Source organism: Watersipora subatra, chromosome 1, assembly GCF_963576615.1.
Source record: "Watersipora subatra chromosome 1, tzWatSuba1.1, whole genome shotgun sequence".
NCBI lineage: Eukaryota > Metazoa > Bryozoa > Gymnolaemata > Cheilostomatida > Watersiporidae > Watersipora > Watersipora subatra.
In genome coordinates, this window is record NC_088708.1 from 68,747,659 (window position 1) to 68,770,144 (window position 22,486).

The window sequence follows — 22,486 nt, forward strand, 5'->3', positions numbered from 1 at the left end:
AGCCAAACAGACTTTATTTAGATATTACTAGCTAACTATTTCACAGTTACATTTAAAAACCTTTATAGTTGTTTTATTTTTTTCTCTTAATATATTTTAATAAAACACTATTCTTTTATATGAAATTTAAAAGTTGGTTTTTTGAAAGTTTAAAAACTTTTATTTATTTTTTTTCTTAATTTATTTGAACTGCACAAAACACATTTCTCATATGAAGTTCATAAGTTAGGTAAAATGATAGATGTTGTATATGTTAAATAAAAATAAGTTTTTTACTCAAAGACTATTTTATGACCCAGGCAACGCCTGGCATTCAACTAGTACATACATGTATATATACATATATTGTTAACACCCGTTAATGTTCTCCATGTTAACATGAGCAGAGGATGACAGGCAGTATATGTTCTACTAAGTGTCACCTAGTCCAACTTTATGAATATATTAAAATATATTAAATAAAAAAGTACATGATGCTGGTATATTGCTTTAGCCTAGCTAGGTGGGGGAGTGTGCTAACAGTCTATATATACAAATAAATAATTTCTTTGGTGTTTATGTAACAGTGTTAAACTAAAAAGTCTGACTCCAAAAAGTTCTTCGCCAGAAAGTCTTTCACCTAGATCGATAAAAGGCTAACTAACATAACATTTAATATGCAATGACAATTAATGTTTTTGACAGAGTAGCATATAAGGACTATTATTGTACAAGAACTCCAACGTTTTTGCTCCCACTGCTCTCAGTCATAGCAATGGTAAGCTGATAGTGAGTTCATGGCTTACAATTTTTGGTGAGAATTGCAGAGAACTGAGCAGTATCAGTTCTCGATTGTCCACAACATACCAGCACAAAGCAGCAATGGCAGTACACTTACATAGCCATTCACAGACAAATGCGGAATAACCATGTCTTTAATAGGCAATGAATATCTTCGAGTCATGTTTTAAGGTCAAAAACTCAACCAGCGGATCGGCCCATTGAACCTGTAGCTGATTTGTAGTCACAGGTTTGCTGGGACTAGGCAACAAATTTGCATCAAATATAGCCTTCTGACAACGTAAAACATGCTAGTCATAAAAAATACAAATGCGCAAGCAGTCAGTAAAAACATTGCCAATTTTATTTTTATGCTCAATGTCACTGCAAAGCTCGAACTTTTATAACAAGGGTCTTCAGAGTACGTCAATGAGTGGAGCTATGTTATGTTACCAAGATCTTAATTGATCAGCTAGTTAAATAATACACTATTAAATAACCTGTGATATAAAGATGAAACAGTCATAATTAATTAATTTTCCACTCGATGGCCATTTTATGTAGAAGGCCTGCCTTACCAAATATTACATCAGTGAATCTCGTTGTATAGTCAAATACCTGTTTATGATCTACCCAATATACGAATTCTCTAACAAGATGCAAAATATGAGCAAATGTTTGGCTGTACACCTCAGCAGTTTCCATCCTATGGCATTCAAGTTTACGGTTTTGTAAGTGAAGGTAGAGAGGGCGGTGAAAAATAAAAACAAAATGTAAAATTTATGAAAATAATTACATTATATTCCAAACCTACTACCAAATTACATATATTACAAACCAATAAAGTGTAAACTTTACCTGGTTCATGCAGAAATTACCTTTCCCTTCTACCTTTAAACCTATGGCTTGCCAAGCCTACACTTCATTAATTGTGTTTGTACATATAGACCAGAATTTAAATAGTTTATATTATGCATTTGTTTTAAAGTTATCTACACTATTTATTGAAGAGTTATCTACACTATTTATTGAAGAGTTATTGTAAGTGTTTATGCTCAGGCTATGGAGGAAATTAAACACACTAAACTGTACCATTATGGGAATATACAATATTTTAAACATACAAAGTAGATCTTGTACTGAGTAAACTTTGAAGAGGTTTCGATTTATTACGTAGAAAGGAAAAATGGCATATTTTGCATCTGATTTGAGGCAATAGTGATTTTGGCAGCCAGCAATTTGTACCTTGAAAAAACATAAATAAGATCACTTTTTAAAACTATTATTAAAGTTATTCACTTATTAAAGTTTTAGTTTAAACCTTATAAAAGCATAAAATTTTCTTGCTGTACATCTGTGGGTCACAAAATGCGGAGCTGCTAATAATGCTCCACTAATTAAAATTAAGATATGAAATATTTTGACAAAATTTATTGGCTATGTCATATTTTGACCAACATGAACTTTTGTAATCTTTTCGGTAAAAAAGGGTACTCTAAGTACCTTAAGAATGTGCATGTACTATGAAAAATCGCACTAAACAAATGACTTTTCATACGCATAGTTATGAAAGTTACCCGTTAATAATTCATCATCCAATTCTAATCTAATATTTGGTGGCAGAAAGTTCTTTCATAGACAGTCTATAGTTTATAGCAAATCAGACATTACTGATATTGTTATCATAATTTAGCTAGTTCGCTTTAAGTGCTTTTATACCCACTATTAGAAATTTGAAAACAAGTTATTGAGAAGATATACACCTGATTTGATTTAGTACTGATTCTTGATCTTTTTTGTACTCATCCACCGTCACATCAACAGCATGACGTTTCGCTCTTAGCGGACTGTGACTCGCCCCTGGTGTACCATTCACAGCAGTCTACAAGCGAATGGTACTCGCATTAAAATACTCTACTATCATAACGAGTCTGATAGATCTACTTTTGGTAAGGGAGCAAATTTAATGTCAGCTGTAAATACACAAAGATACTGCATTTGCTACGTAAATTGTAAAGTGTACTGAATGAAAATTAAATTGCTAGTTGTATTAGGTTTTGAAGAGTCAGCACCATCAGCAATGCATAACAAGCATGACAATAACATTCTTTCATAATAACATTCTTTCATAATGACTATACATGTAAATGCAAATTATTTCTAGTGGTAGGCAAGACAAAAATACATTTTTTCTATTGTGTGTTACCTTAATGAATAAACAGACCAACTATAGTGATAGCTATCATCCAACTTAGATGTACAATGTAAGTAAAATTGAGGTAATATTCTGTAGGAGGGCAATTTTGTTTCAGTTAAAAACTTTAAATACAAGTAACGAGAGAAAGTTATAATTGCTGCCGAAGAATCTGCTGTTCAAATAGAATCCACGGAGAAATTTTACAGAACACCAAACGCATGTTTAGTAAATCTCACTATGCTGTACGTAGATTTTACAGAACACCAAACGCATGTTTAGTAAATCTCACTATGCTGTACGTAGATTTTTAAAATTGACACCTATATTTTATTGAAGTGAACTGGCTGTTGAATGAAATGAATTTAAAAACGTTGGGTTTTTAAAAATTATTTTGTACTTCATAAATTTTTATGTTACATATTATGAGTTGGCCACTTTTACTGGCAAACAGCATTTAGGAACTTGAAGCATCTTGAAAATGACCTTTATTATGATAATTATAAAATCTGCACCCTTTCAGAAGCAACTGTTATGGGAAATACTTTCACTCAAATTTGCGGTGCCACCGCTATTTCCATCTTCATACATTTCCGTATGGTTTGGTCTCCTACTATTAACTTCATTCTACATGTTATGTGTTTCGGCAAGCTGTTAATCATATGGTATACTCTCTGTGATTCAGTGCTAAACTTGGGTATACTAAATTTTATCATTAAGTTACTTTAGAAGATGAAATTGATGAGTTTGTTCATACGTTTAACAAGATTTAGTTTGATTTTTAAAATATTTGTTCGCGTTTAATATTGATTCAAAAGTACCAAGTACAACACTTTTTCATTTTTAAATCTGATTGATACCAACAAAAATTGGGCAATAAATGAATAAATTTGAAAGCAGATGTCACCCATATACATAGAGAACTTTGCAATCAATGATGCAAAGTGCAAATGTGCTTTACAGCCAAAAAGATTTTTGTTGCACTCACAATTCAAATATACTACCTGTATTTTTTTCAAAGCATCATTAATTGTGTCTTGTATTGACTCTGCCTGAGCTTCATGTATCCTCTTTAATTGCCTGAACTCAGCTTTTAGATCTTTAATCTTTTCTGATGCAGTCTTGATGCTCCCTTGAAGCTCTATGCTCACGCCAGGTTGAGGAGTTGAGCTTGATGCTCCAGAAACACCTGAACAAAGATGAACGGTAGTCACATAATACCTATGAGGGTTTTCCAATTTATAAGTGTGGCACAAGAATTTTAGATTCACCACTTTTTTAAACTTGAAACGCTGAAATCTATTTCATATTCTGATTTAACAAAAAATAAATGAATTTACATTAGAATTAAATAAATTTGGATTTATCACTTTGACGATGACATATTTAAGCTTTGCCGACTAAGCAGATTTTTTATTGCCTACACAATTGGCCATATACATTTATAGCGAAAAATATGCTGTATTTTTAGTGTAGCTAAAAACTGGAGACTTTACATATCAAGAAATAGTAAGCCATGTTGTATTGCAACAGCAATACAACATGGCTTGTGGTGATAGACGGTGCCACATAATAGACTTGAAACCCCTAAAATATTGAGTTTTATAGAAAAGGGCCTACAATAATATCAGCGATGTTTCATTTTCCTTTTTGAAATCAGGTATATCTTAAACAAACTTTTACAAACTCAGATTAGAAATAAAACCGGTGTATTAGTATTACCTTACCAATCTGTACAAAACTTTTCACTAGTTGGGTTCATATTCAGTGTACGTAGTTATGAGCATGATGATCCGCATTTCTGCTCATAAGTATGCTAAATGATTAAAAATTAATCTATGAAAACTAAGCTGTTTGTCCTGTGACCATAAAAATCATAGATCATTAAAAGTTGTCTTGCAAGGTGAAACAACTCTGCATTGGCCCAATGAAATAGAATGCAGCATGCAACAGTTTTATTATTGGGCCACAAGTAATTATTTTTAGTAGTTATCAATACCTGCTTACCAAAGTTGCATCACAACCACACCGAGTCACGATATCAATACAAAACAGAGAATCCCACCACCAGATTAGAGATAAGTGTGTGAATCATCGACAGTGAACTACTCTCAGTCAACATGTCACAACAGACAGAAAGAGAAACGCAGAGAGTTAAGTAAAGCATTACTACAGAGAGTGAGCAATAGCTACCTGCACGTAACAACTTGGACAATTGTGTGTAGTCAATTACGTCTTCTAAACACAGAAAAAAAGAAAATGCTTGCTTATGATGAGCAGTATTTCTTGTACATCATAATACACACATCGGGCATGTTATATATTAAAGTTAGATAATAAAAGCAAAGTTTAAAAGGCACAATAAACGTTTAAAATGAAAACATGAAAAAACAAGATTATAAAGAGCTTTCTTACTCAATGCGGAGCGCATGGTACAAATCAATGTATACCTACTAACAGAGTCAAAGCAAAGGAATGAAGGTGAGAGAAAAACTGAGTACTAGGAAAACTTACTGCTTCTGTTAGAATGGTAGGAGAGCTCAGATAATCTGTCACTAGCTGAGCTGCCCGGCCTACTCGTAAATGCTGTCTGCACCATAGCTGTCAGATTTGCAATCTGCGTCTCCATCTTAGCCATTCGATTTCTGTACACAAACACATAATTTTGCATACGAAAATATAACACTGGTTCATTTTGGTAGCAAACAGTCGCGCATTTATGCATTGGTTAACTTTTAAACCAGCAGACACACGAGGTGTTGTGATGAATTGCATGGTAATAAAGCATCACACGCCATCACTATGTAAGCTTTCCACACAAGTAAATGCGCTATCCATCTCACATTACTAGGCAACAAAAGCAAAATACATATAGGTGGGGAGATTCCATGTGGGAGTAAACAAGGCTTTGTTAGTTTATCCAGAAAGAATAACAGACAACCTCAACTTCTATCAAATCAAAAGTAAAACACGGTTTATGGCGTGCCATAACTTGTATGAGTAGTTAAAAGTGGTGTCAAGTCCCTTCAACAGGGATTCTACATTGTGCATCAGATTAAACAGTGAGACAACCTTCGGTGAATTAACATAATAGAAACAAGTTTTGAATGTTTTTGCTCTTTTGCTTAATTAAGAAGTATAATCAACTAACATCATTTGAAGTACACAACTGAGGCACTTGGTGTTACTCATCTGATCATTGACAAACTAACAAAATTATCCATTCAGATGGAAGACGACTTCTGAGTAATCTGTTTATAACCCTATACATAACTTCATTACGATGCACCCACCTACACTGAAGATTTGTAGTCGGCTTCTGGCCGGTAGCGAGTTACAATTCAAAATAAGACTGGTATGATGTCCTAGACATAGTGATCATTGGTAAGCTGCCAACACACTCCAGAAGCATACTGCAGTCTGTTATACCAAAATTATATCCATACAGCTGTTTTATATTGTTTAATATTGCTGATTGGAACTGAACCATCGGGCCCGTCGAGTCAGTGTAAAGCGTGTGTAAAATGTAAGGCTTTTTGTTGGTCTTGAAAATACTGCCGAGTATTTGCTGAATGATTTAGTACACAATTCACAGCTATGATATATATTATACAATATAATACAAAAAAAAACTTGACATAACAAAGAATGACTGAAGAGAGCCGCTTGTCATGCCCTACAGCCCTATCAGCTGCGAAGTTACAGTCTTTTGAAAAGCTGATACGGTACGCAGTCACGCTCTCTCTAGCTGCCTTATCAGTTTAAGTAAGCCCGTAATACGCCTTATCGTCAGATATAAGTTTGGTTAAACAGTCAGTCTAAAGGACAAGTTACACGCATGTACATGTTAAATGGTGTCATAAGTTTTGTCATTAACCTGATAATAATAAATGCGAAGAGGTTGTTTCTTCGGTCGCTTTAGTAATAGGGATTGGAGAACTTTTTAGTTTTGCTGAGAGAGGCTCTTGACTAATTTGTTTACAGCTCATAAACTTTATCAAAAAATAAGCAAACCATCTTATACTGTTTGAAGTTACTCTTCAGGTAATTTGAGCAAATGCAGTACAGTGATTTCCGGCTGCCCAAATTCTCAGCAAACAAGCTACATGTAGATTAGAACAAGTTCTACACACAATAAATGCACACATTTAATCACAGTCACTGCGATACGTCTCAGACTTGCCGATCCAACTCCCACCCACAGTCATTAGTTCATATTGGCTGTAAGTATTGTTTAAAAATAGAGAGTTTGAGAATAAAATCTTTTTTTTTCAACATTTTATGTTGTAAAGAAATAAAATAATACTTGATAGAACATGCTTTGAAGCAAAAAATAGCCAAAAAACACCAACAAATGTCCCAATAAATTAGGATAATAAGAAAATATAGTATAAAAGCCTGCATTATCCTACATTGCTGACTTGTATCTCTATGTAGTACTTGAAAAAGTTTCCAATCACAGTTGTCCAATCACTGTTTAATTCCAATCACAGTTGAACATTTAATAGGTGTTTTTAAAATACTTCTACTCAAGCTACATCAATGCACCTCCAATGTATGGTTAGAAGACATCATACCTGGATGTGACACTGTCCTTACTCGAAATGCTGGCGTTGTCCAGTTCTTCATTTTGTGTGTACTTGCTCGGGTCTCCTCTTGTGCTATGCACAGTTGACTGCAGCGCTTGTGGAGGAATGTAGCTACCTTGAATGGTGCCAGCATTGTTAGTTGTGCGAGTGGATGAGACCAAGTGGCCAGGCATTGTTGCTGAATGATCAACAGCAGTAGTGCCTGAAGTTGAAGAAAGATAAGAATATACTCAAGAATTGTCATCCTTCAAATCACTTGAAGCAGAACACAAACATTGTACTTTATTTTTTAGCAATAGTGCTACGAGTATGATTCACGAGCAACCTCAAAACTTTAGATAATTGACAAGTGTCATTAATCCAGTGTTAGCGATTGACAAGTGAGATGAACAAGTGTTAGTAATTGAAAAGGTGACATGAACTTGGTGTTAGCAATTGACAAATTTCAAAAAATCCATTGTCAACAAATGACATGTGTCCAAAGTCCTATGTCAACAATTGAAAAGTGTCATGATTCTAGTATCCGCAAATGACAAGTGTCATTAATCCAGTGTTGGCAATTAACAAGTATCAAAAATCCAGGGGCAACAGTTAGCAAGTGTCAAAAACTCAATTTCCACAATGGGCAACTGTCATGATTGTTATGACAAGTATCATGAATCATGGTCAACAACTGACAAGTGTCATGAATCAAGAGTTAAAAATTGACACGAATTTGGAAAATGTATGCAAGGAAAACATAATACATAAATGAACCACCATGAAAAATACTGTATGTAAGCAACAACAGAGTTTGGGTGAGTGGTACTGCAGGCAGATATGTGTATAATTATATAGGAGGCTGTTAACATTCCTGCTAGGGCTGTATCAACAAATACGAGGACATATGAGGACATATCAGAAAAGGGTAAGCAGTGAAAATGACAGACAAAAAAGGTAAAGTTACCTGGGTATACACCATGTCGGTATATATTCCAATCGGAATATGCTTCCCTCAAATGAGGGTGGCACAGCTCCGGAAAATCCCTGCAGGCTACGGTTAGACATACTATATTACCATATAGTCAAGTCTTTCGAAATAACTTAAGAAGTTAAGAATCTGTAGTTAGCGCATCCGTGTTAGCGGATGATAATAAAGGCTGAACAAATAATGTGAAGTGAGACTCGGTGATCCAACATGGGTGAAACAAAGTTCATGAAGCTATGTACCTGTCTTTTGGTACACTGGTTGAGAGACAGCAGGGAGTTGTGGTGCTGACTGTAGGTGGGTCCAGCTACTGCCCATGACAGGCTCATCAATGTTGGTCTCCTTTGTGAGAGCCATGCGCATGATAGGCCTTTGCCCATACCGACCTACATATACAACCCACGAAGCCTGCTAGAGTCAATCCTATGTCTTACTGTACAAAATGTGAATTTGTTAATAAAATTTTCAAATTCTGTTTAAAAATCCACGTATTCACTATATATAAATACTTGGTTGATATAAATGGCATAAAGTGATCTATTCAAGAGAATATCCAGATGAGTAAATCATTAACAAGTAGTAGAACATCTGCTAAAAAGACATACGAGAAGACGATTCCATATCAAACTCTGGCTCAGAGAAGTAATGGGCATCGGTAGTGAGGCTTGAATGGGCGGAATGAGATCTTCTCACCGTACTGGGAGTGAGGGCATCAGAGTCTACCAGTTTCAGCATAGTACCATCTCGAACCTCCCTAGGCAGGGTAGTCAATCAAATCATCAATGAGTGAGACTCCATTGTAAACAGCCAAATATTTGTGTACTCGACTGCAATTTCTTACTATTAAACAAACTAGAGAAATAAATGAGCAGTCAGCCAAGTGGATTACATTTACCGAGCAGAAAAAACAGTGTTTTAAACTTGTGAACAATACCTAAATTCTATTTGAGCTATGTTAGTGTGATAACGCGGTGTTATTAAGTGAAAAGGTCAGTCAGCACTCTGCTCCAACAAAGAGAAGTAAAGTGTGTAAAGTGCACTCACTGCAAGTGAATAAGCAGAAAGAACTTGCTGGAAGATCTGTCTAGAATGTAGAATCTACGTTTGGGAGAATTGAGCATGTCTGGTGTCAGCTGCTGAGGAAAGCAGCGAAGGAACATGGCCTTTATAGTGTCCAAATTTTTTATCTCACTCGGTAAAATGGTCTTCTTGGTTTCATTCTGATAAGTGAGAAAAACTAGCCCTGTAATGAAAATACAGACAGAAAGATGATCAGACTAACTCTGGTACATAGTACATCCAAAGATGTAAGTATTCTACTGTACAAAGGTAGGTTATCATATGTACTACTTAACCAATCCAATATTTCTAAGCGATGCAAGACAAATCAAGCACACGCCTGTCTCAAGCACAAATAGTAAGCAACATCTTCTCTTGTCTTTAGTAAATTAACAAAATATTCAAATGATGCATCCAAATTTTGCATTTTGCAAAAATTTACAGATTTGCTGAAAGCAACTGAAGTGCTGATGACAAAACTGAAGAAATGAAGTAAATTATAAACATTATACATAACAGAAACAGCTAAGCTAGATCAGAAAGCAGAAAGCTAGATCATACTAAACTCTGTAAGAATTGCTTAAAATCAAATAAGCTATGCTACGCAGACATGAAAAAACAACTCCTAAACTGCGACTGGAGCCCTGCAAGTAAGACTTTTAAAATTTTTGTACTTGGTTTCAGGTCGTGTTGCGTCACTTTGCCTGAAGGATGCTATATATACTAATATCGCATACTTCAAGCAAAGTCAGGTCATTCAGGGAATATTACACAAAATGTCAGTTTATTATGATAGGATATCTGTAATGTAGGTGAAGCCCAGTAGTATACTACTTTGCGTCTCCTGACAATATTGTTGTTATTAAAACAGTATATATTTAAATCAAATGGCTTATGGAAGCGTTAAGAGTGAGTTGAGGAAGTGCGCTAACCCCATCTATTCTTGCTATCAAAATTATTGTATTATCTATATCATTGTATATATATATAGTATAATTGTATATGTATTATTATATTATTACTACATTAGTATTATTAATCTTGCAGAATCAGATATATGTATGAACTATGAACTGTATTGAGTGATCTCCATTATCGGCAAACAATGGAGAGTGAGAAATAGAGCTAATAACTGGTGGGTCAGCTCTATGTTTTTACAGATTGCAGATGAAAATGAACTACCAACGACTGGTCGGTTGATAGACGACTGGTCGGTTGATAGATGACTGGTCGATTGATAGATGACTGGCAGGTTGATTGACGACTGGTCGGTTAATAGAAGACTGGTCGGTTAATAGACGACTGGTAGGTTGACAGACGACTGGTCGGTTGATAGACGACTGGTCGGTTGATAGACGACTGGTCGGTTGATAGACGACTGGTCGGTTGATAGACGACTGGTCGGTTGATAGACGACTGGTCGGTTGATAAATGATTGATGATGACTGGTCGGTTGATAAACGACTGGTCAGCTAATAGACGACTGGTCAGTTAATAGACGACTGGTAGGTTAATAGACCAGTGGTCAGTTGATTGACGACTGGTCAGTTGATAGACGACTGGTCAGTTGATAGACGACTGGTCAGTTGATAGACGACTGGTCGGTTGATATACGACTGGTCGGTTAATAGACGGCTGGTCGGTCGATAGATGACTGGTCGATTGATAGATGACTGGCTTGTTGATAGACAGGCAGCAATTACGGAGCCCTGATACCATCAGAGATACATTATATGAGCAAACAGATGTCACACTATGACATGATTTTTAATGACTCCCAAATGCAGTAGCCATCAGTAAAATGTTAAGTCTGATTATTCTAACATAATGCACAAGCCATAAAGAAAGCAATATGCCTCAGTACTAGTCTCTCTTGTCAACCAGAGTAAAGAATGAATAAATAGGGCGGGAAGAGAATGCAAGTGAACAATGCATGACATGAATACATGACGAGACAGAGTGCACCCAAGAGATTCTTCAACGTATTCATTCAATAAGTCAAAAGTGACATCCATTCACTGAGCATGTCCCTATCTCTATCTCGTCACACCATGAGGCAGTCGCAGTACACGCTGCCTCTTTGCATAAAATGAACATTACTCTTACACTCATCACTCATGGTGTCACAGGAGAAGCAACTTTGATAAACTGTGAATTGCTTAGCCAATGCCGGCCTGGCTTTATATCAAAGCTAAATATCAAAGTTCAACGAATGAATGACCAAGATATCGTAAGGCTCGACATGTAAAAGCCATGATCATATATGCACGAATCTACTGACTTGATGGAATCTAGTGATCCATCACAACTTTTGTCCTGGACTAGGGCCATGGTAGACTTCTAATAGCCACAATTTTGTCGTGAGTGACTCAGAAGAAAAAGACGAAATCTACATAACATTGACAATAGTTGGAACTAACAAAAAGGGCTATGAGCCCTCTTATGTTATCAACTATATTGGTGAAACAAACACTGCTGGACTAGCTCACTGAGTAAACAAAGCTACATAAGGCTAAAAATGATTGCAGCTGCAAGATCTCCTTCCAGCATGTTTTTTTACAATTGAAAAAAAATGAAAGAGCAAGCCAGTAGGCCTTTAATCTGCTGTTTTCAGGTGAAGCAACGCGATGAAACAAATTGTTACCTATAGACTAGATTTGTTGTGCACTCGAACTGGTTCACACCTGCAACTGAAAATTATGGAGGAAGTTTTGACTTTTCATGGTCACCATAAAAAAGGGATAACTTTAACAATATTTTTCAATATATATACAGTGAAATTCGGATAACTCAAACTTCCCGGGACCGAGCAAAAGTGCTTGAGTTATCAGAACGTTCAAGTTATTAGAGCACTATCACAATTCCATGTATTTATCAGTAGATACATGTACATATGCAAACTATATATAAATCAAAAGCATAGATTGCTTGTTGCAAGTTAAAGGACTTCTCATATGAAGTTTGAAAATTTTTATCAGAAAGTATAGATCTATATTTTTCTATCACTTGAGATTTGTTTGTTGTTTTAGGTGATGGGACTGCCAAGATGTTCTCAGGTTAAAATTGGCAAAACTTGATCGCGGTTAAAACGCTCAGAAAAGAGACATCTTTTCTTGAACATTTTAACCAAGATCAATTTTGCCGATTTTACTTCAAGTTTATCCGAAGGTTACCTCGCTTTTCCTTGCTTTCGAAGGGTCATCGCAAAGCGGATGTTTGGTAAAATTTTATTTTTTGCAAACCTTTAGAAAAGTCGTTAACAAAAATATTTTGCCGATAAAGGTAATAATGACACCTAAGGACTACTAAAAGTTGATGTTTATTTCTATGGCTTGCAATAAAGTGATATTCTAAAGTGATAACAACCGTCTCGGTAGCCGTTGAGCAAAAAACTGTTCGAGTTAATGATGTTAAGGTCGAGTTATCTATAGCAATTTATCATTACGTGGGAACGGACCAAAGAAATCGTTCGAATTAACCATGTGTTTGAGCTATTCGAGGGCGAGTTATCCGAGTTTGACTGTATATAAACAATATTTTTCACATTAAGATGGTAATCACTGACCGACAGGTTTTGTTGTCACATGTTTGAGGATGGGAAGGCTAGAACGAAGACGAGCTCCCCGAGCAAAGCTGCTCGCTGTCGAGCTGTCTGACATGTAGTCATCATCTACTGTGAGGCTGCCATTCTGATGAGGGCGTGCGACTCCATTGCTAGCCCAAAGGGGACTTGAAGTATTTGACTGTTAAACAAGGATTGATAGTAATGGCAAAGTATCTCAAGCTAGCAACTGACAGCATGCTTCTATAAACATGGTTAGGTATGACAGACAAGATGATTATTTTACAAACTACAGTTTGAAGCTGAATCAAATCCTGTCGATTGATAACCACAAAGAAAGTTGCCCATCTTAAATTGTTTGTAATGGGAATAATGCAGTTACTATAGCAACAATCTAGTAGATACTGTGCTACAGAAGTATGGCAGACGCGGTCTATATCTTGCCATGGTGTCATCTTGCCAATATTGCCAATCTATTTCTTGCCAATAGTGGTCATGGGGCAGCTTTATGGTAATCAGGAGTAACATTTTATGAAATCATTTTTAATAGTTCGGTATGCTAGCACACGAGAAGTAGCGCCGTATCAATGATAAATATAGATTATTATTATGTAAAGCGGCTATCAATTATTCTAGCTGAAAACCATACACGGCGAAAGATTAGCTGATAACCACAAGTTCTTTATGTGAAATGTATATGTAGGGCGTAGTGTAAGATGGCCTAAGTTTAGTAACAAAAGTCCTGTAACTGATATAATTATGGCTGATTTCTTATGGAATTTAACATCCTTAGGCAATGACTGCTAAGGAATCTCTGTGTTTTATACGGTTTTGTCTATAATTTATTCCAAGCCATAATAATAAATTGATTATATCATTATTACAATACTTAGAGAAACAACAAGGTTTCTTGCTTTTTAATTTTTTTTACAAATGTTCTTAAAATTTTAATTTTTAGCAGCACTAAAAGTGCAAAAATAGCTAATTTAAAAAAACTGTTAGCTTTGTATGTTTGAATAAACCATTGCATAAGCGGTAGCAACTATGTATAATCGTCAACATTTGAGTCTACCATAACATAATATTTACCGAGGAAAGGCAAATCCACATTTAGTTTTGGTATCCACCAGTAAAGGTTTACGAACAATGTAGTGCTTCTAGTTGTTAAAATTCTATTTTCACCCCTTTTGTAAGTCACACTTATTATACTTCAACAACTAACTGCTCTCAACTGAAACAATGCAGAGAAGGCAATGTAATGTTCTGGTTGTGTTTATCGAAAATGTTGAAGCCAACAATCTTATTTGTAGAATTTCGCATATTGAGTTTTCGCTATAAAAATCCAGCAATTGGTTACATAGTATAATTTGTTGTATGGTATTAGACAAGCAAATAGAACCAAAATCAAGCTGAAGGGTGTGTTTTAGCAGGACCTACCAGAAAGTTGGTTCTGCGTGTTTAAGTTAGAAAAATAGACTACAGAGTACATACAATTAATGTACATGTAATTGATCTGTGATTGGAATTGGAAGGGAATGCACATATCTTGATAGTTGCTTCTAGACAAGTACTAATCCATGCATGTATAACTATATTGAAAGCTATAGAGCTCAAGGCAATATTTTACTGTACACAGACACGCTTGCGTTGAGAGAAGCATGTACACAAAAAGAAAACAAAAACCTGTTTTTCTGAGTAAGAATGGCTTCTTCCATAGTCATACGATTGTGATCTGGCAACAGCGGTACGATCTAATGTCGTTGACTTGATAGGTGGGGCTGTAACCATGGAAGGGCTTGGTCGGGCTCGCTGAAAATCAAAACATGGATATCATAAAAATTGACAGATTTTAAAGTATACAAAGTTTAAAAAGATTATACAAAAAAAATGTATTGACTAACTATAAAGATGGACAATATTTGGCTTTTCCTCTTTGCGTATCTTTACTCCACTATCACTGTCGCTGTATTTATGCAGGCAACTAAAGAAATTTATAATTTTGGCAAATCACACTTTCGCTGATTGTGATCACAGATCGCTGACTGAGTAACTGAATAGGAAAATCTTGAAGGCGCGTGACACCACTTTCTTTTTAATGAGGCAAGTGAATGACATAGAATTGTTCTTATTGCAAATGTTAGGTGTGGCGGGGTCGGTACCCTTTAGCTTGTTTCTATCTTGATAACATAGCAGCATGGTTTGGACTATTTCTTTTGATTACTAGCTATTCAGTCTTGCGATCTTGAATACAAATAAAACTACCTTTAAAACTAAAAAGAAACAGCACATGCCAATTTTTTGCAGTATACTAAACCACTAGTGGTGCATCTACTTAGGGATGAGCCAGATGATGGTTGCTCTTAAAAAGGTTTCTACACACGTGGAACCATGTATCTAACTCAGCCCCGAGCAGACAATTTAAAAACTGCATATCCCTCTACAGGCTGCTTTCAAACACTGGTGTCACAAAGTATAAAGTAATATATAGTGTCAAGTGCTTCAGCCGGGAAACGCCCAAAAACCAATCAGTGAAACCTTTTCACTTCACTTCGTGTAACTACTCAATTGATGAAGACAAACTACTAACCCTTTTCAACGTTATATATGAGTGGGTGAAAAAACCATAGTTTAGGATACATTTAAAAATATGAGTGGTTGAAACCTTTGAATAAAATTAAAGTTATAATGCAACTAATTATAGCCTTAATATACAGCTAAAGACTGTACAATTATCGATGTTTTCACACTGTTCGTTAAGATAGAAAAAAATCAATAGCAAAAAAATTAACAGATTTTTGTAGTCGATAAATGAGAGAAATGTATGATTTATGACACTACTACACTCAGTTGAGTGTATTTAGACCTTGTGTATACCCCATGGTTTATCACAGTGGTGAAGTGAATGAGTTCACAGAACAAGCGCGCAATGAGGCAACTCATCAGAGACTGTTACACGCAACTTTCCTTCGGAAAGCATGAAACTGGGTATGCCGCTTAAAAGCTGTGATGAAACGTAATGATAATAAAATCGTTCATTATATAGGTAGTAAATTTTTACTCTTTGAATTAAGGGAAGAGAGAATTAGATGCTATCTGAAGGTATTTACTGGATGGCCAGTCAAGTGAATAAATGATTAGTACCCTAGTATTTCTCTCACACCTTCACACTCGGGGCTGCTCGCTGTCCTCAACTAGCAGTCGCTGAGACAAAACAACAAACAACACGCTGTCAAAGAAGCCATTTAAGGACAAGACAAAACATGTACTGACTCTTACACTGTACAATTTGTCTCTAGTGTCAATACATTAGCTTTTCATGAAAAATAGGACGCAACGCGAGAGCAGCCTATAATACCTATTGTTTGCAGCAATCAGTCAGAGGTTTAACGCCCAGGGTTATTCTAAAGAGAGATGGATTTATTGAGTGATAGGATAAAAATGGAACCTGTGTAGTAGTAGTCAGCCCTTACCAAAGAGCCGTATCGAGTTGACCTGTTTATCTCCAGTTCGGAGTCTGTAACGAAGCCTCCTTCATCATCACTGATGTCTGCAACAACAGCGGATGATATATTCATAGCACTACATGTAGTTACCATACCAGTCATAGGCTCTGTTAGTATTTCAACTTAGCGCTGAATTGTGGGTAGATTAAACTGCATATGTATTATATAGGCACAATTTTATGAAGCAAGACATACATGTAGGTACAGGCTACGCGTTGGAACACCTGACATCAGCTAATCGCAGTCGGTGGATGCGATAAGAACACGACTGCTCGTCGACTCCAACCTGTGCTTCAGTAGGTGAAACTACACAGCGCTGGCTTAGTTACCCAATGCACACACATTGAACAAATATTATTATTGTTTAACCCTATCAAGAGCGTTATAGGAGAAGGCTTGTAGTGTGTGGTCGTTGAGAGTACTGGATGTGTGTGTGGTACATGAAGATATGCTAATGCAAGAGGTGCGGGTGAAAGGAAGATGGGCCGGTTAAATATTAAATATTTGAGTTACGGAAGCGTTTGGAGGTGAACAGGAAATGAGCCCACTTAACGATGAACAAAGACACAGTGATAAGCCTGGCAGCCCCCAGGTGGGCAAAGTACAGATCATTACAGGCTGCATCCGTGTCTAACAGAATGCTTATTTCTCTTCATACAATTGCGGTCAGCCGCATTTAGTCATATTCCTTATGAGTACCATATTGTAGTGAAGTAAGGTGTGGCAAATACCAGAACTGATGCCCGTTATAATCCACCTCACTTTACCTGTCATTCATCCTTCTCTAATTAGAGCATTGTTTACGGTCAAGTCAATTGCATCGCATCGGAAATTTGTAATTATTCCAAGCATTGAGGAAGGATCTCCCAAACAAAAAAGGTAATTAGCGGGTCAATCAGATGAGGTTACATAATCTAGAGGCAGCGCTAGTTGTGTACATCCTTCGAGTGTCTCTGGATGTTATATACCCGTCACACGAGGAAAGAAAACTAGCTAAGCTGTGTAAGAAATAAAACACAATAGGCCTGTTTGTAAAGAGAGTGAATCAGTGGGTAAACACTCGAGTACAACCATTGTGCAGGTGGCCACAGGTGGCTCTGTCATTCTAGTAGCTACTACATCCCGGCTTTTATCTTTTCACTACTAAATGAGTTCGTATTAGGAGTAAATGGTGAACTGATTTATCTACTGTAGCCAACAGACTAGCCACTGATTCACACATTTACAACCATGCTGAACTCTAATACTTCTATGTTATAGAGCGATTCCCTCAAGAAGATTATGTATGACTCTCACACAAACTAAATAAAAGTAAATGTTAGAGACAATCTCATGGTCACGACTGTCCCTAGTAGATTACGTTGTGTTACTGACAAGAGACGATGGACGAGGTATAAAGCAAGATAAGTCTGTAGGCTTGTCAAGTGTCTCTAAGCTCAACTGGCTCATGCGTCAGCAAAAACATTCCCAGGAAAAGTGAGACGACTACGAAAAGCCAATGCAAACACACTTATCAATGCGACCACTTTAACCCGATATATCCCATCTACTAGCATTGTCTTCGAAGTTTTTAAAACTTGTAAAACGCTGTTGGGGGAGTCGAGTATCCCGAATAAACATTGTTGCCTTTCTCGCTCTATCTTTATTCGTCATATAATGAGCACCGAGGCGCTTGAAATCATTGATTTTTCTGTCACATCCAGCAGGAGCTAGATATGCAGGCACCACGACAAGCGAACCAGATGCTATTAGAGTGTTATTGGCAGGCCGTAACTACAACAACCAATGAAAACATCGGCGCTTTCAGATTTTCCTATTTATCGTGTAATGGGTACGTGACAAGAATTCATTTAGTCCTATATATTATCTTCCACAAACCAATTTCAGTGACATGTGCGACGATAATCGCTCTATCGATGCCCTCCGAATGAATCGAATTACTCACTTTTTAGTGTGAGCCGGATGAGTTTGCTATAATACAAGCACTTAGTTATCACAGCCTAAAAACCTTAATAAATTTATAAAGATCACAGGCCATGATTTTGCTGATGCTTTGTCGAAATGTGTTTATTCACTGCTAACAAATCCTACCCAACAGCTACCTTGTACCATCGTGCACAACAATCAAGATCAATTTGTCCTTATTTTTCCTAAAATTGTGACCGGTATGCAATTAGAATTTGACTGCTTCACGTGTACTCCAATCGCATACCCATACGAATACAGAATCCGAAAGGACTTTAAAAGGCAGACGCCACTCAGAGAATGAACTGTCACAAAGTATAACATGAACAATTGCACTACCATTTGCAATAAACAAGAAAGAGGCAGTACTGGTAATACCACAGAACCCATGAATCCCACAGTAAGCTCTCATATAGAGTATAACTTTAGAAGAACCTGTTGAATGAGTCTCACCTGGAGCAAACCGTACACTCTTAGCATAAGAAGGAGACTTCAATAGCTGCTGTCGTCGCTCGTGATGCCTGGCGGTGTAGTCAGATGATGAGCCAGTCGAAACTTCATCTAATCCTCCCTGCTTCGATGTAGACAACTCTCCGTGCTTTGCCTTCTTTTTACCAAAGAAACCCATTTGTTAGAGCGTTCAACCATCGGCAGCTAAAATGTGGACATATACATATTTATGCAAGCCATTTGTACGAGTTTATTGTCGCACAGACATATTTTAGAGTTTTGCCAATGGGTGACTGCAAAAAAGGTTTTGAAGTGAAGATATCTCAACCAAAGTTTTAAGGAGCAGTCATCCAAGTTGGAATCAAACTCAAAAATATATATTCTTCTTTCCATCTATTTCTTGCCTAATGGGTCGCCGTATGCTATCTGTTTCACTTTGAATCATGAGTGAATCAAACTTTAGTGAAGAAATGAAGTAAATAATGCACTTAATAATAATAAGTACACCAATCAAAGACAAGCTTTGGTTGCCCCTGGTCGAACCAATGCGAGCATTTGAAACATGTTACCCTTCAGTTACTTTTGCTGCTTTTTCTAACCGAAGCTCTCAACTTTGGCGGCGTCAGATGGTTTGACATGTGGCTGCCTACACGGTCTTATGCCCAACCTTACACAGTCCTGACACATGGCTACATCACACTATCCTAAACAATCATAAACGCATTTAGAACTTCATAGCTCAACAGCTGAAACAGCGAGCATGCTTCGTGCCATGCATGTATACCACGAGGAAGATTAATTAAAAGAAATGACATAGGGACTTGTGATGCTTCGAATAAAAATCCTTGTGTTCGACGGTGCTGCAACCGCGAAGCTCTTGTTAGTCAGCGACATCAATCAATACTTTACTATGGCTGCGCAGTGAATTGTACAATAAGCTCCTGCGTATGCTATTAAAGTAGTCAAACTTGCCATGAGCCTGGAAGATCATCAAATTCCAATATGTCAAACTATTACATAATGTTAGAGAAGTCATGCGAATATGAATCTGAGATGAAAACTTTGAACATCTCAAGTGCCCTTATGATATCCAAGTTTATCAGAAAGAAAACTCGGGGGTATATCATCATGTCATATGCTTCAAGATTGGTTTGCTAGAGATATGCCATGGAATGGGAACAAGTCACCTCACCGAGCATTAAAGTTTCACGTTTTAGTACTAGAGGAATCAGTTAGTCACAGTGACAACCTATATTTTTTCTGATAATAGAGACTTAGTCGAAAAGCTAATGGTCGAAACGTTGTAGACGAACCAATAAACTTACGTGTCGATAAATTCGTGATAGCTTTCAACAAACCAAATTTTGCCTCGCAAATTTGATCATGTAGTAAAGAAACATGCAATACGTTGTACATGTATAAATTATTACACCCAAATGTCGCAGAACTCCATAAGAAATCAGTTGCATGCATATCGCAAGTGTGTATGCGAAGTATTTTCTGGTACAGCAGTTATAGCATAGCATACGTTCAACTGGTGGAGCTAGTACAAAATTGTAAAGCTAAACTAACACCAGGTTGAAGATAAACTTAACTAACAGATAAAAACTTACTATTAATATTATAATTATATTATAATTAATAATGTTTTGTCCAATATTTTTTTCGACAAAACCACTTGAGTTTTCGATCAATAGCCTAAATTCTCAACCAAAACTGCACTTTTCGACGAAAGGCTTCAATTTCGACGGATGGCCTTTGGACTAATAGAATTTCAATCAAATCACCATAAACTTTTTTTCTACTTGTATATCCATTAGTACAATCAATTAATTCAAATTCTAGTCTGATCGCCAAATCAAATGTTTAGTTTTTATGTGTAGTATTATGTGCATATATAGATTGTGTCATCTACTCTACTGCATCCCCTAGTTAGTTGCTTTGCATACATACTAAACCCTGTCCACTAGTCATGTCATATACTCAATTAAGTTCTATTTCGGTTTTTTTATAGTATTAGTGAGATCAATAGAATTTAGTATTCTTGTGCTAACCTCAATAAATATTATATACAAACAAACAACCAGCTAATATTTCGTAAAATCTTCGAAGATCATTAGTGCAATCAAAACCATAATTAATTGCTGATACAAGGACTAGTTAAAAAAAATTTTGACAACAATTCTATTTAATAGCAGAAATCGGATGCATGATGATATGTATATATTTTGGGTCTGTTCTAAAAGGCATAAATATTATCTTCAATTTAAGTACTAGCATAAAAGACTGTTCTTGTGCAAAATCTTGCTGCAAAGCAAAGACCGTTCTTTTAATTATATCCAAAAGATAACAAAGATGTGCCAGACCCTTGATCAACAAACCTTCAACCCATTTCTCAAACAGTGTACCTAATTGCTTTAAAATTACTGCAACTGAAATCAAAATACCTCCCAAAACTAAAAGATTTGGCTGTGAATCAACAACAAAGAGCAAGAGCCTGTGGTAATGTGACAACATTTCAAACAGTATTCTAGCAGCTTTTTCAATTAACTATTATTGGCGAAAAAGTGATGAAATGTGCGAGCTAATTGCCAATAATGTTACGTAAAAAACTAAAAACAGCGTGAAGTGGAGATGAAAGTTTAGAATCCGTCTATTTAGTATTTGCGCATAAAACAAAGTTGAAACATGTATTTTATAATGCGAATAGCAATAATGATATTCGGTAATAATCACTTCTATATGTAATTTTTCAGTACAATGGTATACGTACTCATGCGTGAAAGTAGTTTAACATTAAGTACGCGAACCGTTAAAATATTTTTACGCCTTCGAGAACAGGCGTTTTTACTTATTTGCTGTGTAATTCATGTTGCACAGTGTATGGATAAGGTAACGCTAAATAAAATGACAGTCTTATCAACGCAAAATAACAAATGATAAAACTACCTCATGTTAATTAATCTTTTTTTTCACAAACAGCACATATACAAAGTTAAGCCACATTTAGTATTATAGACACTTATAGTCAGTGCTGAATAAACAATACAGGTAACCAGCGAGTGTTACCTTATAAAATTATGTACAAGCGTTGATGCTAAGAAATACCTACTTGCTGTAGCTTAAAACAATTGGCAGAATATCTCTAAAAGATTAGCTGGCTTGGTTAAAACATTGATTGAGTAAACAATCTAGGGTACACACGCGTGTATTTTGCTTAGTATGACTACAATCAAAATATGCGACAGAAAAAATAGCACGTGTTCCAAGAATCATTGTTTTTTTCTGAGTTTTTAAGTCTTATACGCACCAAACTAATGCCACTACGTCTAAGCGTTCAGCAATACGCATGGCCAATGATACACAGCGTACCAGTATATGATGTTATAGTGTTATCGAAATATGTTACGGTTGAAACGACTTAAACAACGGCAATTT

The 22,486-nt window shown here is 36.2% G+C and overlaps 1 protein-coding gene across 3 annotated transcripts in view; it reads right to left on the reverse strand.

Annotated features, from left to right (window-relative positions):
- LOC137401529 (coiled-coil domain-containing protein CG32809-like) overlaps positions 1-22,234 on the reverse strand; it is a 27,610-nt gene extending 5,376 nt beyond the window's left edge. For 2 of the 3 annotated variants that reach the window (XM_068087950.1, XM_068087941.1), the window contains exons 1-12: positions 22,161-22,234; positions 19,052-19,252; positions 16,601-16,677; positions 14,814-14,939; positions 13,134-13,311; positions 9,554-9,752; positions 9,115-9,263; positions 8,752-8,895; positions 7,531-7,744; positions 5,468-5,598; positions 3,958-4,142; positions 2,523-2,641 (exon numbers count right to left, since the gene is read on the reverse strand). In XM_068087950.1, coding sequence (XP_067944051.1) covers positions 2,523-2,641; positions 3,958-4,142; positions 5,468-5,598; positions 7,531-7,744; positions 8,752-8,895; positions 9,115-9,263; positions 9,554-9,752; positions 13,134-13,311; positions 14,814-14,939; positions 16,601-16,677; positions 19,052-19,226 — 1,697 coding nt within the window. In that variant the 5' untranslated portion in view covers positions 19,227-19,252; positions 22,161-22,234. Of the gene's footprint in view, positions 1-2,522; positions 2,642-3,957; positions 4,143-5,146; positions 5,192-5,467; positions 5,599-7,530; positions 7,745-8,751; positions 8,896-9,114; positions 9,264-9,553; positions 9,753-13,133; positions 13,312-14,813; positions 14,940-16,600; positions 16,678-19,051; positions 19,253-22,160 lie in introns of all 3 variants that reach the window. The other variant, XM_068087933.1, reaches the window with a different exon arrangement.
- Between the last annotated feature and the right edge of the window lie 252 nt (positions 22,235-22,486).